General features: G+C 38.6%; 1 protein-coding gene across 4 annotated transcripts in view; it reads left to right on the forward strand.

The window, feature by feature from the left end:
• Positions 1-13955, forward strand: part of LOC139101138 (semaphorin-1A) — a 182990-nt gene that overhangs the window by 121476 nt on the left and 47559 nt on the right. For all 4 annotated transcript variants that reach the window (XM_070654034.1, XM_070654032.1, XM_070654033.1 and 1 more), the window contains one exon: positions 11936-12106. In XM_070654034.1, the coding sequence (XP_070510135.1) occupies positions 11936-12106 (171 nt within the window). The remainder of the gene's footprint in view (positions 1-11935; positions 12107-13955) is intronic.

Genomic DNA, 13955 nt, shown 5'->3' on the forward strand with positions numbered 1-13955 from the left:
AGATCGATACAAAGTGTATGCTATCGCACAGAGGCGCGTCCAGTACGAAACAGTTTATATATCGAGCTCGCCGTATCAAAAGTATATATCGCGCGTGTAATCGAAGTGAGTTCCTTTCGCGACTACGTCTCGTATTTCTTGAAGAAGACAACTATATCACGCTATAAATAAATAAATCTATAAATAAAATGTATAGCTCATCGAAATAGATAAATGTAGAAGCGAATTTGTCTGCGACCGTACGGGCAGTGAAATACTTTTTTTTTTTTTTTTATAATAGATACGCGATCGCGTTAACTTTCGTTACGTAACGTGCAAAAAATTTGGCCGATCGCAGCGTCGGCGTCGTGCCGGAGTTGTCGACTTATTGTCGCGACGCGGGTCGCGTGCCGTCCATATATTTCCGCTTAGCGCACCATCAAAGGGGAAGTCCGGGGGCGAGTTTAATCTATTTATCGCGGCCGCCGGCAATACCCCTTTCTCTCAGTCTTTTCTTTTCCACGTATAAGTGCACTCGGGGCTTTCTAGCAGCTACGAACTTCCTCTGGCATCCTACCGCCCTTCATCGGGCCGCCTTCAACAATTCTCCCTTTCTCACCCTCCCTCCCCCCTTTCGCCCACGTTCACACATTCGCCTGTGCAAGCGCGCGCGCGGCCGCTCTTATGCGCGTGCACCTCTTGTCTACCTCGCATTACTTCATAGCGGCTTGTAACTATGGGCTTTCCTGCACCTTCGTGTGCTGCAGGCGGCACAATTAGTGCGCGCCATTAGTCAGCAGCAGCCTTTTCCTCCTATACACAAAATTGTGTCCCGGTAAAGGCGCCTCTGTGTCTGCTCGAGAGAAGAGAAAGGGTGGATAATAGGTATGTACGGGGCAATCCCTTCTCTTCGGGGGTGTGATGTGCCAACGCTAGAACGAGGCGTGGCGTGCTCAAACAGATATTAACGCGAGAGCGAGAGAGCGAGAGAAAAAGAGTGGCACCCCCCCGTTACATAGTGGCGCTCGAAAGTTGCGCTAAAGTGTCTTCTTTCGTGACGTTGGATCGTCTTTTGTTATGCAGACCTCGTATGTGCCGCGCGGATCAGCGGATCCGTTGCGCGCTATCGGTATCGGGTTGTCAGGGTGTGCTTAAAATTTAATTTTGCCGGAGTAGCGGCATCGAATTCTTTAGTTGGACTTCGAAGAATTTTTGGAATGTCAGCCTCAATAGGCGAGACCTTGTTAGAGTCGAATTAGAGCGTGCGTGACCTATGTTAATATATTCCTACTATTTGATGAAATTTAATTATTGCCGAATTAATTTTTGATTCCATTATTAATTTTGAAATATTTCTTACTCTATTCAAGTTTACAACATACTGTTTAATAATAATAAATGTGCAATAAAATATAAATTGTATTTTTAATTATATAATAAATTAATTTTTCTGCCGTTTAGCTCCTTGTTTTAATTCGTAAGTTTATTTTGTACGTATAAGAATCCCTAAAATATATTTATGACGTTACGTTTTATGCATAATTATAAGAACTCTTCTTAAAACAATTAAATTTCTTATCACCTGTCTCTCTTAACTGCATCTCATTTTGTTGATAGCAATTATAAAAATTAAATTATGCAAAACAGAACAATTGTGCAATAATTTGGCTATTTACAGTGAAATTGTTTATACGAATAATTATATCTCTAAATTTGATGCGGCATGCAATTATTCATACGCCCTCGAGGTATTTCATAATTAATAACCGTAAATGAAACCGCTCGATATCTTTTTATACAAAGTAACCGATATATTAAGAATGAGATAATATGAAACACAACGTGACAGTACGTTATATTAATTCTGTAATCGAATAAAAAATTCACAAAATAAAATATCATTTTAATTTTCTTTTTTTTTTTATTTTAGGAACACGTCCTATTTCAGTTGATTTATAAAAAGTCGTAATTTTTTTATTTTAAGTTCACCTATACACTTTTTAACATATGTATACTATTTATTAAAAAGAAAAAAAATTTTGATCGAATCCTTTATCATTTTTTTAAATATTTCCGTCGCCTGGAATTAACGTAATAATTTTTTTTTAAATTTATTTTTTAATGAGTATTAATAAACTCTTAATCATTACTGTCCATAAAATTTATACATTTTTATTTTTGCATATTTTCATTTTTAGAAGATTCTAAAGAGTCACGCATGAATATATTTACTGCGTGTGTGTCCGCGTAATCGACCGAAAGAATAATTTAGTGCTCGCGCGTATATGAATGAGACGAGTTTCGGGGATATGTAGCGTGCCAATCGATGTGTCTGTGTAAATATTACTCAATGACGCGCACAAATACGCGACCGCCGTTCCCTGAAAGCGCAGATACGATAGAAAGCTTGTTTTCAAAGTGTATTTGAGGGACCTTTCCGTCGCACGTTAACTCTATTGTGAGCACTGCAAAAGCTCCTGCCTTTCCTGGCTACGTGGAAAATAATGGGTGGTAAAGGCGCCACTATGTCTACCGTTAAGGGAAAGCCGCGGTATGGGGATAATACGCACATACACCTTTTTCAAGTCGAGGCGACGGGAAGGCTGACGGTATATCTTTCACGTCGGAACCTGAATAAAGAATTTGTACGATCCGGCTGATATTATTTCAAGGTGTAGTCGCCCACGTATCTAAGAATTTTCAGTATTTTGCCATTAAATTAGCTTTTTTTTTATTCTCCGCTATATACGGAAATAATTGTCAATTTTGTCTTTCGTTGTCTTTATCTTGAATGGAGAAAACGGTATTTTTGTCTAAAGTACTAAGATGCAAAATGAACTCGTTTAACGTCACGCAAAATTGGAAATTGGAGGCTAAATAAAGTGCCAGCGAATTCGCGAAAATAATATCGCTTCTCAGGAAGATTTGATTCATTGTAACCCCAATCCGACTGCTGAGTGGAGCTCGAAAATCAGCGTCGACAATAAAGAAACACGCGATATACAAGACCCCAAGTGCACTCGAGGCACTCGTTTTCGAGATACTGAAATTTCGAAAGATCCATCAGGCAGAAGAGTACTCCCTTTATGATCGCACATTGTGCAGCGCCGCAAGACGACACCTGCGTCATTCATAAAGGCCGGATTACTCGACTATGCACACGTCGTAAGAGTATTAACTTCACTCCGCGCGCTATACAGTGTTCTAAAATTACTGATGTTTCTCTTCCGATCAATTTATAGACCATTTTTTTTTTACTTAAGTATCGTTAAAGTCCCTGTATGATCCTTTCATTATTTCACTACCCTGCATGTACAACATGAAATTATTATCTATCCAGTAATTTGAGCAACACAATCTTATCACGTTACATTTAACTAGCTGAATACTTTCTTTGGCCGTTTATAATTAAGTTATTGTCTATAAGGTATTGAATATCTCGGTGTCGCGAATAGGCGCGAAGTTTGTTTGCGAAACGGGTAAAGATCCTCGGCGTAAGCGACACCCGATAGTTCCGGGACATTCTAAATGTCGATTGAATCCGAAAGCTGAAGGGAACGCCAACGTGCTCCTATTGATGACGTTGCAATTGTGCGCGCGTGTATGTGTCAATCAGTCAGTCAGTCGGTCGAGCAACCGCGCTCATTTTCCGGATGGATATGCCGGAATTGTACGTACGCGTGTTCACAGTTTAAGCGTTCGTTAGCGAGGAGGAGGCGTCGCGCGGATGCGAGCGTAAGAGTGCACTCGCGCACACTCGAGAATCTCGTGTCAGTTCGCGCGTCGCGACGCAATGCGAAATAACGAGTTTCAAGTGTCGCACTCGAAACCGCCCTGAAGTAGAAACGCTTTAAAAGATCTGAAATACTTTCCTTCGCGAGCTATTTATACTGCGCGAGGGTGCCGTGTTTATTCTGAGCCCACCGAATGCTTTGTCAAACCAAGAACTATCAAGAACCACCAAGAATCACCGAGAACTGTGTCATGTCAATTAATACGTAGACGCAATGTATTTTTTTAAATATATTTTGTATAAATTTATTGAAGACTCTGTATATTTTCTGTACGCAAATTCAATTTAAGTTTGATAAAAAGAATTTTTTTTTAATTGTTCTTCAAATATGACAAGAAGTTTTATTAATAACGCCATTTAATAATTGATAATTATTGTTTTCTATCATGTGTAGGATACTCGAAAAGTATATCTCAATAGTGCGATATCTTGCGGAAAATATAATGCCGCATATAAGCCGATGTCGTACTCGGCTCACACACACGTACCGCGTCTCTTATTCTTTTTATTTCTTCTCTTTTAGAAATATGAGTACAGACATACTCCGCCTCCGTATCTTTCCGCGAGGTTTTTAGGGACTTATGAAGGGAAATGTCCTTCGGTTAATCTTGTTGGAGTCTTACCGCCGAAGGGCTACTTCTGGTATACACCTCGGGCGTAACATTAAAAAGTTTAATCTTTCATAAAACCTAAGTCATCAGTTCGATAATGTTAAAGAAATGACGTTCATAAAACGCTATAATAAAATATTTCAGGTTTTTCCCGTACCTATTACGGATGAGATAATGAAAATTCTTTCAAGACCGTAAAATGCACACCAAAAGATATAATGAAAGTCTTAGAAATTGTTTAAAAACACTAATACCCTTTTTTTAACTTTAACGTTTGTTCTTATTTCTTTATTGTACGTAACAAACTTTACACAGCGGATGTATGTGCTCTTTTACTTCTCTCAGTTCTTTCATTTTCATAAATCAATATGTAATACCATCTCATTTGCAGTGATAAATTTTCATTGCGCGGAATAACTCAGATCGGGCTGGAAAGCTGGTTTTCACTGCTCTCCAGAAATAAATTTAATTTTTCACTTAACAATGGAATAATAAACCATCTATAGAATGTCACATTAATTACGAAAATTACGAAATGCTATATGCAATTTAATCACAAATGCATTAATGCATTATTTCATAAAAGACTGATAATTTGCGAAAATTTCTATGGATCTTCCAGTACGGAATTAATATCGAAACAAAATTATAGTTAATATGTCGTATGTATAATTTGTCGTATTTCTAATTTGGCAAAATAGATGGCAATAATTATCAATTGTTTTGACGTTTAACGTTATCGTCGGCGCCGCGTGTTCACTGATAGCCAATCCAATTATAGATTTCTAGAAGAAAAACTCACGTTTACCCGGTAAATGTAGCGCGGTTCTACTTCGCGTAGCGGTCACGAATTCGATTCCTTTCGCGAAATTGAAAAATCGGTCTGTTTTATCGGGCACTCGCGAGTAGAGATTAAATTAGAAAAAGGGAGTATCTTCTTCCCGCCAGTGGATCGTATCCACGTGCTGTTGTTCGTCCGTACACTCAATTACATATGTGCATATCCTGGTTCATGCTGTTTCTACCGTATACGGTTTAGCGTATTATACCGTGCCACAATACGTGCTTGTTGTATCTTGTATCGTATTTACAAATGGCCCCGGAATTTTATAAAAGCATGGCGTATGAAGTGTTCGCGGGAGAGAAAGACAGAAAGGATTCCGAATCAATTGAAATATTGCAATATTATAAATAATGTTGCGATATTGAGATAACTTGCAATTGCTACGAGCTTGTGAAAAATTAATAGAAAACACCCTAGTCACATTCTGTGTGCGGTTACTTTGCGTAATATTATTATTAAATTTATTATTTTTAATTATTATATATTTTAATATAACTTTCATGTAATATATTTTATTATCATAAAATTTGACTTTAAAATTTATTCGATCTAAAGTTGATTATATTTTTTTATTTATAAAATCTGACGAAAGGATGTCGAGAGCTCTGTCAGCATCAACGGTTAAGTTCCGCGCGTTGTAACGATATATCGCAGGTCAAACTTTTGTGCCGTGCTTTCTCTTTTGTATGCTGACCAGCGATATGTGTACAATCATTATTTTTAGCAAGTTCCTACGGGTCATATCGTTATTTTCGTATGCCCAAGTTTTCCTCCAGCCTCACGTTAGAATTAGGAAAGTTTAATCGAAACTATAGGACGGAAACTTGTCGAACGACGGAAAAACTTTCACGGTAGGACGCGTGATGACCATAGCAAATTTAGTTGTTGGGCGGAAAGTGTCACCTACCAGCTGACGTCGTCCAGTCTGGGACATTGAAAAAAGTGAATTGTTTTTCGACTCTTCTCGAGAAGAAAATCAATTCTCGAGGAGTGCTGTCGTCTTCGTGCGAACGAGCCGTTGCGGCAAGTGTGGAATAACACGTGATAAAAATTAAAAGGTCGACTCGCCGCGACATTCTCGCGAAAGAAATTGCCCGCGATAACTATGATTTAAATTGAAATAAAATTCTGCAAAGCGACAAGTAGAGAACAAACGAAGTAATTACATAAGCGATAAGTTTTTTTGTACATTATACTTTTTGCAAGAGTGGTAAAAATTTTTTTTTTTTCAGCTTTAATATATGTATAGATACGATATTAATAATAACATTATAAAACAGAGGCAAATAATTTCCAAGCAGTAACCTATCTATAATACAAAGGATTTGCATTATAAAGTGCTCATAAAACTGCGTCTAATATTGGATTTTAATGAAAGCAATACAGAATACAATGTTTAATGAATTTTCTGCGTTATTTAATTGTAATAAAAGCGATTCTCAAAGCCAGTCTTATAATGAAACACTTTTTATCGCGAATGCTGTTTTGTCTTTGCTTGGATCGGGTTATTAATTACGTATTCAGAAGCTGTAATTATTTCATTACCTTAGAACAACGTATATTCCTCGGCGGATATTTTTAACGTACCTTCAGTTTTCGTATAAAATTTGACACGGACGTTTGACAAATTAATAAAATATAAAAATTACTAAAGCGATGGAAGAGAGATATATAATACGAAGTGCCACATATTTTTTACCGGATAGAAAAATAGAAAGAAGCAGCGCGGCTCTTTGTCTTGTAACGGAGCAAGAATATCTCGAAGGTGCGGCGCACAATGGTAAGAAAAGACCAAGGGTGTTCTGTTTCAACCGCGTTATTAGATTAAATACCAACTTGTGCAATATATACTCGCTACTGTACGGCAAACGACAACCGCTCGCCGGTTAATCCGCGGGTTAAAGCAAAACCGTCTCCGCCGCCGGCACGGCGGAAAATTGAAAAGAGAGTCGGCTGACGCAGCTCGGCGTCTCAGTCCGCGAAATTACACTTGTCTGACTTCGTTCTGGGCACAATGGCAACGGAGGTAACGATGGTATGCGGGTTAATGGACAACGTTTAAAAATCTCTTATTGAAATTACCGTTCGCGCGCGAGAAAGTTATGAACAACAAAATTAAATTAGAAATAAAGCCGTCGTGAAAGGATTTCATCGCAGCTATTATTTTCGAAAAATATTAATATCAACGTTTATTTAACTTAACGTTTTATTTTAGAAAAGTGCATAGAAACGCGCTGTGAAGTCATTCTTTTCGTTACAGAGAAACTGAGTTGTGAATTATTAAACTTGTAATTTTTTGTATAATAATTAATTGTTTAAAGAAATTTTAATGAGCCAATTAATCGCCGCCTTAAATCTTTTCTTCGCCTGCACAACGGAGAAATATGTTGAGACTGTCCACAAGCGTGTAATGCGCGGTAATTAAACTGGCACCAGTTGTTATTTGAATCTTAATCTGTTACGTATAAAATTTGCATGCTAATGACAGTCAGCGAAGTTATAAATAAAGCGCAATATGTCGGAAAATGGCAAGAGCGGTCAGCGGTGAGGACTCGCGGGCATTAGCGGTGTCTATAAATTCCAAACTTTGTAATGTAATTCAAACGGGACAAATGTAAGTTACTCCCGTCGCGGCCCGCGGAATGATGTATTATCGGGCGTCACGTGCTATATAATTTATTGTTCATTTCTTGTTATTCATTATTCAGCTAATTTGTCTCGTTCCTTCTTCCCCCCATTCTCCGTTCGTCTCGGATCGTGATAATAATGATTAAATCAATCAACTGAATGTGAGTTAATTTGCAGCGCGGAAAATATGCTTTTTATAAATTATTATTATTATTTTAAGTATAATGTATAATGAGAGAAAGAACCTGAAGCTTCGAAATTTTTTTTTCGTATTAAATCGCACCCTTTCTCCGTCTCTCTCTTTCCTTCCCTACGCGTAAATATAACGTAAAAGAGAGAAAACGACGAAAATAAATTACACGCGGGTAAACATAGATTTTTTATTCCCGTAGCATGAGCAAACTCGTCGTCGTTATCGATGTGCTATTTTTCCCCGAGTCGTGGGGGCTAAAGCAACTTGTTGGCGTGCCGCAAAAAAGTTTTTACGGAATGTCTGCGACTAATGCCTATGGCCGAATTTATTTGTAGCTTTTCGGCCGCGTGAAACAGACTGCAGTTGGGAAACACGTATATTCTACTTACTGCGGAAGTACAAATGTTCCGCGGCATCTCGCTATACTTCTTTCGCACAATACTCTTGAATTACCTTCTATCTCGGTTTCAACGGAAGATGATATTTAAGTTGCTTCATCAAAAACTTACAGCTTAAATTGTACATGTTCTTTTTTTGTAGAAAAAAAAATTAAAAAAAATAAAATCCACGTAGACATTAATACCTAAATACGTTTCTCCCAAAGACAGTTAATAAAATTCAGAGGAACAATTCGCGCGACCGAATGTAGTACCTATACTTATACGTACCGGATACTTTAATTCGTTCGATACCGCCTCGTGCGTTTTAATTAAAACTTCTCAACTTGAGAAAGAAACTTTGATCGATTGCGAAAAGCGGATTACTTAATTCCATAGTATAAAAAAAAAAAAAAAAAACAAAGAAAGAAAGAAAAAAAAAGAATCGAATATAAAGGCGACTCATCTCGCTGGACGAATCTTTCCTTCCCGTTTATTCTCGGATAAGCACGCTGTCGTATCAGCCTCTTACCGCGTCTCTCCGCCACCGCTTCTTCGTACGAAAGTTACGCCGACGGTGGATCTAGATTCGGAATATCCGAATCAAGCTCGCGAACAAAGGGAGCAAAAAAATCATAGCAAGTTCTCGCGGCGCCACGTTGCGTCGGTATGATGTCCCGGAAGTCGAATTTATTCGCGGGTTAAAGCGTAAAATCGGCCACCGGCAGGCTCGAAACTAGCGAAATCGTATTACTCGATGAATATGCAGTACGATTTTGCGGCCAAAAGTTTTCCGCCGGATTGTAACTCGCCGCGCGCTGTTTCTACTTCTGCTCGCACCGTAGTCCTAGAATTGACGGCGACGGCAGCGGCGACAACCGAGAGATTCGCAGAGACGTATTCTAATTAGGACAAAAAGCGGAATACATCACGCGGCTGCTCCCTAAATCACATCCGCGCCCGAAATACCGTTCGGCTTCTTAATTGGTTCCTTTGCCGTCGCTACCGGGCGCTGCGGCGAGATATCACTCGGGATCCAGAAATTAATTAAGAATCCCACGACTGGCGGCGATTAATTCGCGTTGCAAATTAGCCAGCTCTTTAAAAAGCAACGATAATATTGAGCGCTCGAATTATCTTAATATTTTGCGGTGAAAAAAAAAAGTTAATTGATCACTCGTCGATATTTACGGGGAGTTATTGTCGCATAATTTACTAATTTTTTCAGGAAAATTTACATGTCTAACAACTCGACATGTAAAATAACGCCACTAAGATATATCAATCTGATATATCTTAGTGGCGTTATTTTTAATATTTCAAATAATTATGTGCGCAGAAATGAACAAGATTAATTTTACCTGAAGTTATTCATATATATTTTATTATTTTAGAAATTTAACCGATTAAGTGGAATTAGATTTTAGGATTTTATCCATTCGAATAACGACAAGCGTTCGAAGATAATTTGCCTTCCCGGGACATAATTCGATTTCTCTATCGTGCTAAATGTACCCTCGTTACCCAATTTCCCGATCGAGCTATCGCTCCGAATTACTATCTAATTCGTTATATTCGATAAAATCTATCGCTGTCCATCGGCGTTCGAAAAAAAGTTTACGGGGAAAAAAAATCACAATAAAATAATAGGATAAAATTAAATCGTCAGAGAATTGGAAAGATATATGAAATAAACTGTTTGAAATTCACAAAATATTGTTCTGGCGAGTGCAAAAAAAATTTTTCGAATATCTTCCACAGTGCCTCCTAGACGTTCTCGTTGGTAAGAGAGGGAAAACAAAAAAAAAAGAAAGAACTGCATGTCGATTCTCTCGATAAACTTATCGGTCGCGGTGAAACGAGTTCAACGAGAAATTCGAGTTTTTACCTTCTAAGGGGGGGAAAAAAATACCGAGAGGAAATTCTTCGCGAGAACGCTTAAACGTGCGCTGTTTCGTTGAGGCGTGACCGGCCGAAATTATCGAGGAAACTGGAATTTCCTAGTCGGCCATGAAACGTCGTGAAGGTATAACGTAGCGCGCGGGAGAAGGAGCTGAATATAGCTTGCTCAAGGATTTCTGCCTGCAGTATGCAGCTGCAGCTCCTGTCGTAACCTACCTTCCCTATCTGCCTTACCTTCTTGCCGTTCCTCACCTTCTTGTTGTATCGTGTCTCCCGACGTTGCCTCAGGGTCGCGAGGCGGTTGGTTTAAACAAGGAGACCGAGTCACGGCAAGCACTGTTCGATTTTTTTATATTTTTTTTTTAATTGAACGAATAATGTCCTATAATTAGAATGTAGCTGACCTTTTCCCGCGGATTTTATTTTACCTCAAAATAATGTAATGCTCTATTTTCTACCCTTTTATTTTTGCTCTTTTTCCTGGATCACTTTCCTTTCCCGTTAAGCGGTCCACGCACTTTCACGCGATAGCTACGATTCATCAACTGGTACTTAAGTATCTCTGACACGTTTTAGAATCACGATTTACATGCGAGACATTTTTTTTTTCTTTTACGAGATTCATTTGTTATTTGTCCTTGTATTTGCGAATGCATTTGTACGCGAGGCAAGAGAATGGAGGACTTTCAAGGCGAAAATCCAAGTCATACGCATCATTATTAAAGGCTATATATGCCAACTGTAATTTGATGCTTTTTGTTTCCGAATAAAGGCCTGTTTTTATAATATACTTGTAAAACACTTACGAGTGCTTTAAATGCTACAAAATAAAGCAGCAAGCCTTTATTAGAAGACACTTGATTGTAACTTACACATTGAGATAATAGTTATTTCTAGACTGAACCATGATTATATGATGCGCATGATTTGGATTCCTTGGATTCCTAACAATATAAATTTTAGAGAAATGCAGAATTTCGGGCAACGAAGCACGTATTATTATTCGCTGCTGCATCTCAATGTCTCAAGGGCTAATAATACAGCGTGTTACCCTCTCAGTCGGAATAATAATGTATGCGCGACGACAAAGAGACAAGCCCCGGGTACATCATCATTATTATCGGGCGACTCCTGTCATCGGATTAAGATTCAACCGCTAGCAGCGGCACTCATTCATCCCACCGGGATCGCGCGAGCTCAAAAAGATTTAACGTCGCATTACATTTAATTCGCGCGGCCCGCGCGATATAAATTATACCTTAAAGTCGACTTTAACGTTAAGACGACTTTACATTTTTTCGCGGATCCGGCTCTAAATCTGCCGAACCGGGCGCGCGTAATTCGCGAAATTAATGTGATACCGAGGGAATTATTAAAGCGAGCCTCGTCGAAAAGCGAGATGATTCCCCGAATCGATATGTCACCGTCGTCTCTTATTGAAAGTAAAGGGCTCGAGATTCGTCGAGTCTCAATTTTCGTGCGAGAATATTAATCTTTGGCCGTGCCTTAATCGGCTTTTGTTACGCAAACTCGCGGGGGCTTCGCGTGGGACGACAAAGTCGGTTGAAACCAGAGGTAGTAATGTTTGCTCGGCATTGTCTGTTTCAGAGATTGCAGTGGTCCAGCACCGCGGCGCATCGCGAGCTTTGCTACCTTAAAGGGCGCAGCGACGACGAGTGCCAGAACTATGTGCGGGTGTTCGGCAGGCAGGGCCCCGATCGCTTCCTCGTTTGCGGCACGAATGCCTACAAACCGCTCTGCAGGCAATTCACGATCAAGGTAAGTTCATAAGTCCCAAGACACACAGGGCGACTGTTAATTGCATGTCAAAACACTCCGGAGACTAAGTCCGGAGGAAGTTTCGCGGCACGAACGTAATCTTGCGCGCCGTTTTTGCAAGTATCGTAGTTATCTTAATACGTCTTTATTTTTGAGAAAGTATATATTTCGAAAACTATAACGATCGTGTCTTTTCGCTACGAAACTCGTCGCGATCAAATACGTAAAGCAAAAAAATATCAACGTTTTATTTGAAACGTAATGGAAAATTGTCGACGTTATGATATTAGAAACCTAAGTAAACTTGTTGCACAATATAAAAACATTATTTCTCTATTTTTTTTTTTTTAATACAATATTGAATTTTTTAAATTCGCATTTTAATAAACGTTATGGAGGGAAAAAACGGATAGATAGATTTATACACTCGTATGGTTTTATTAAAAATAATATAAATTTAAAATATAGAAAGGATTGTCAATTTCCGAACTTATTTTTTTTTCCAAATAACGTTTCAAGTAAAACAGAAAAAAAAAGTTATTAACCTTTAATTAGTCTTTATTAAACCTACTACTGTTAGCAAAAAAAAAATAAAACAAAAATAATAATCCCGTAAAATAATTTCTGTATATTATACAGAATATTCTCTCTTTGACAGCGAAATGCCTCGGGGCGCTTTTTGTTTGTCATAAATCAAAAAGTAAAATAACGTCTAGCACAATATAAAGAATTTGTTTTACACTTTATCCTCTAGATTTAACTGAAATATCGACATGCAATTAATGATCCCTATACCCTTCGACGTCGACACACTCTCCTGCCTGTCGGCGGATCGGGAAAAATACGTGGCGTATCGTATAAAATCAAGCGATATTGCGAGCGCGGGAGATCGGTTAATGTGCAGAAGAACGAGCGATTGACTTCGACAGGTAATTTTCTCGGAGGGATTCGAAAACGCACCTCGGAATTTAACCGCGCAATTGGTAAACCACATTTAACCCTTCGTGTTTGTAGAATATATACGGGAATGAGACGCCCCAGGGTTACCGCAATGGCATCGTTATATCCGTAACGGTATTGCTAACATTTCCTGAAAGTTTCATGCAATTCCGGCGCATGGCTTTCAAATTACATAACGCTCTCGCCGCGCATACGTGTCGGTACCTTTATATCGAGCTGCAAAACGTCGTAACGCGGCGATAACTAATGATACTTTATCTCGCAGATCAGTTAGGTTTGATAAATATTACGAAACACACGTACATATAATTGTGCGAGTGCGTTTACGTTATAAAGGGGAAGTATGGCACGTGCGTTACGGTCTGCGCAATCGATACGTGTATTTAAATAAGAAGAATTCATGCCCCGGGAGAGCAAAAATGGTAATGTAGTAAAAAAAAAATATATATATATATATATATATATAAAAAGCATAAAGAGGAGAACGTGGAGACTCTACTTTAATAATTTTCTGCCTTGTTCTCGAGTACCTCAATTATTCGCCCGAGCAGTAATTTATAAAGTCTCCCCGGAATTTTCTTTTTATTCTAATCTTGCCCGTTCCACCTCGCGCGCGTCTTTGATTCATTAATGGCTCGCAATTGCTTCCCCCGCGAAAATATACAGTTTGTACTAACATCTCGTAACAATCTGCAATAATATTCAAATCCCGAAAACGTGGCCGTCTATTTCGTAACATAGGAACGTTCCCTTTCAAAAATATTGTTTCACAACTTTTGCCGCTCGTGCACTAGGCATGTTTCTCCGTTAAACAATAAAATTAGTATTTTTTTTTATTTTTAGTTTGCATCGTTTCTCTTTCTCTCTCTCTCTCTCTCTCTTTCTCTGA

This window comes from Cardiocondyla obscurior, linkage group LG03, assembly GCF_019399895.1.
Source record: "Cardiocondyla obscurior isolate alpha-2009 linkage group LG03, Cobs3.1, whole genome shotgun sequence".
Taxonomy (NCBI): domain Eukaryota; kingdom Metazoa; phylum Arthropoda; class Insecta; order Hymenoptera; family Formicidae; genus Cardiocondyla; species Cardiocondyla obscurior.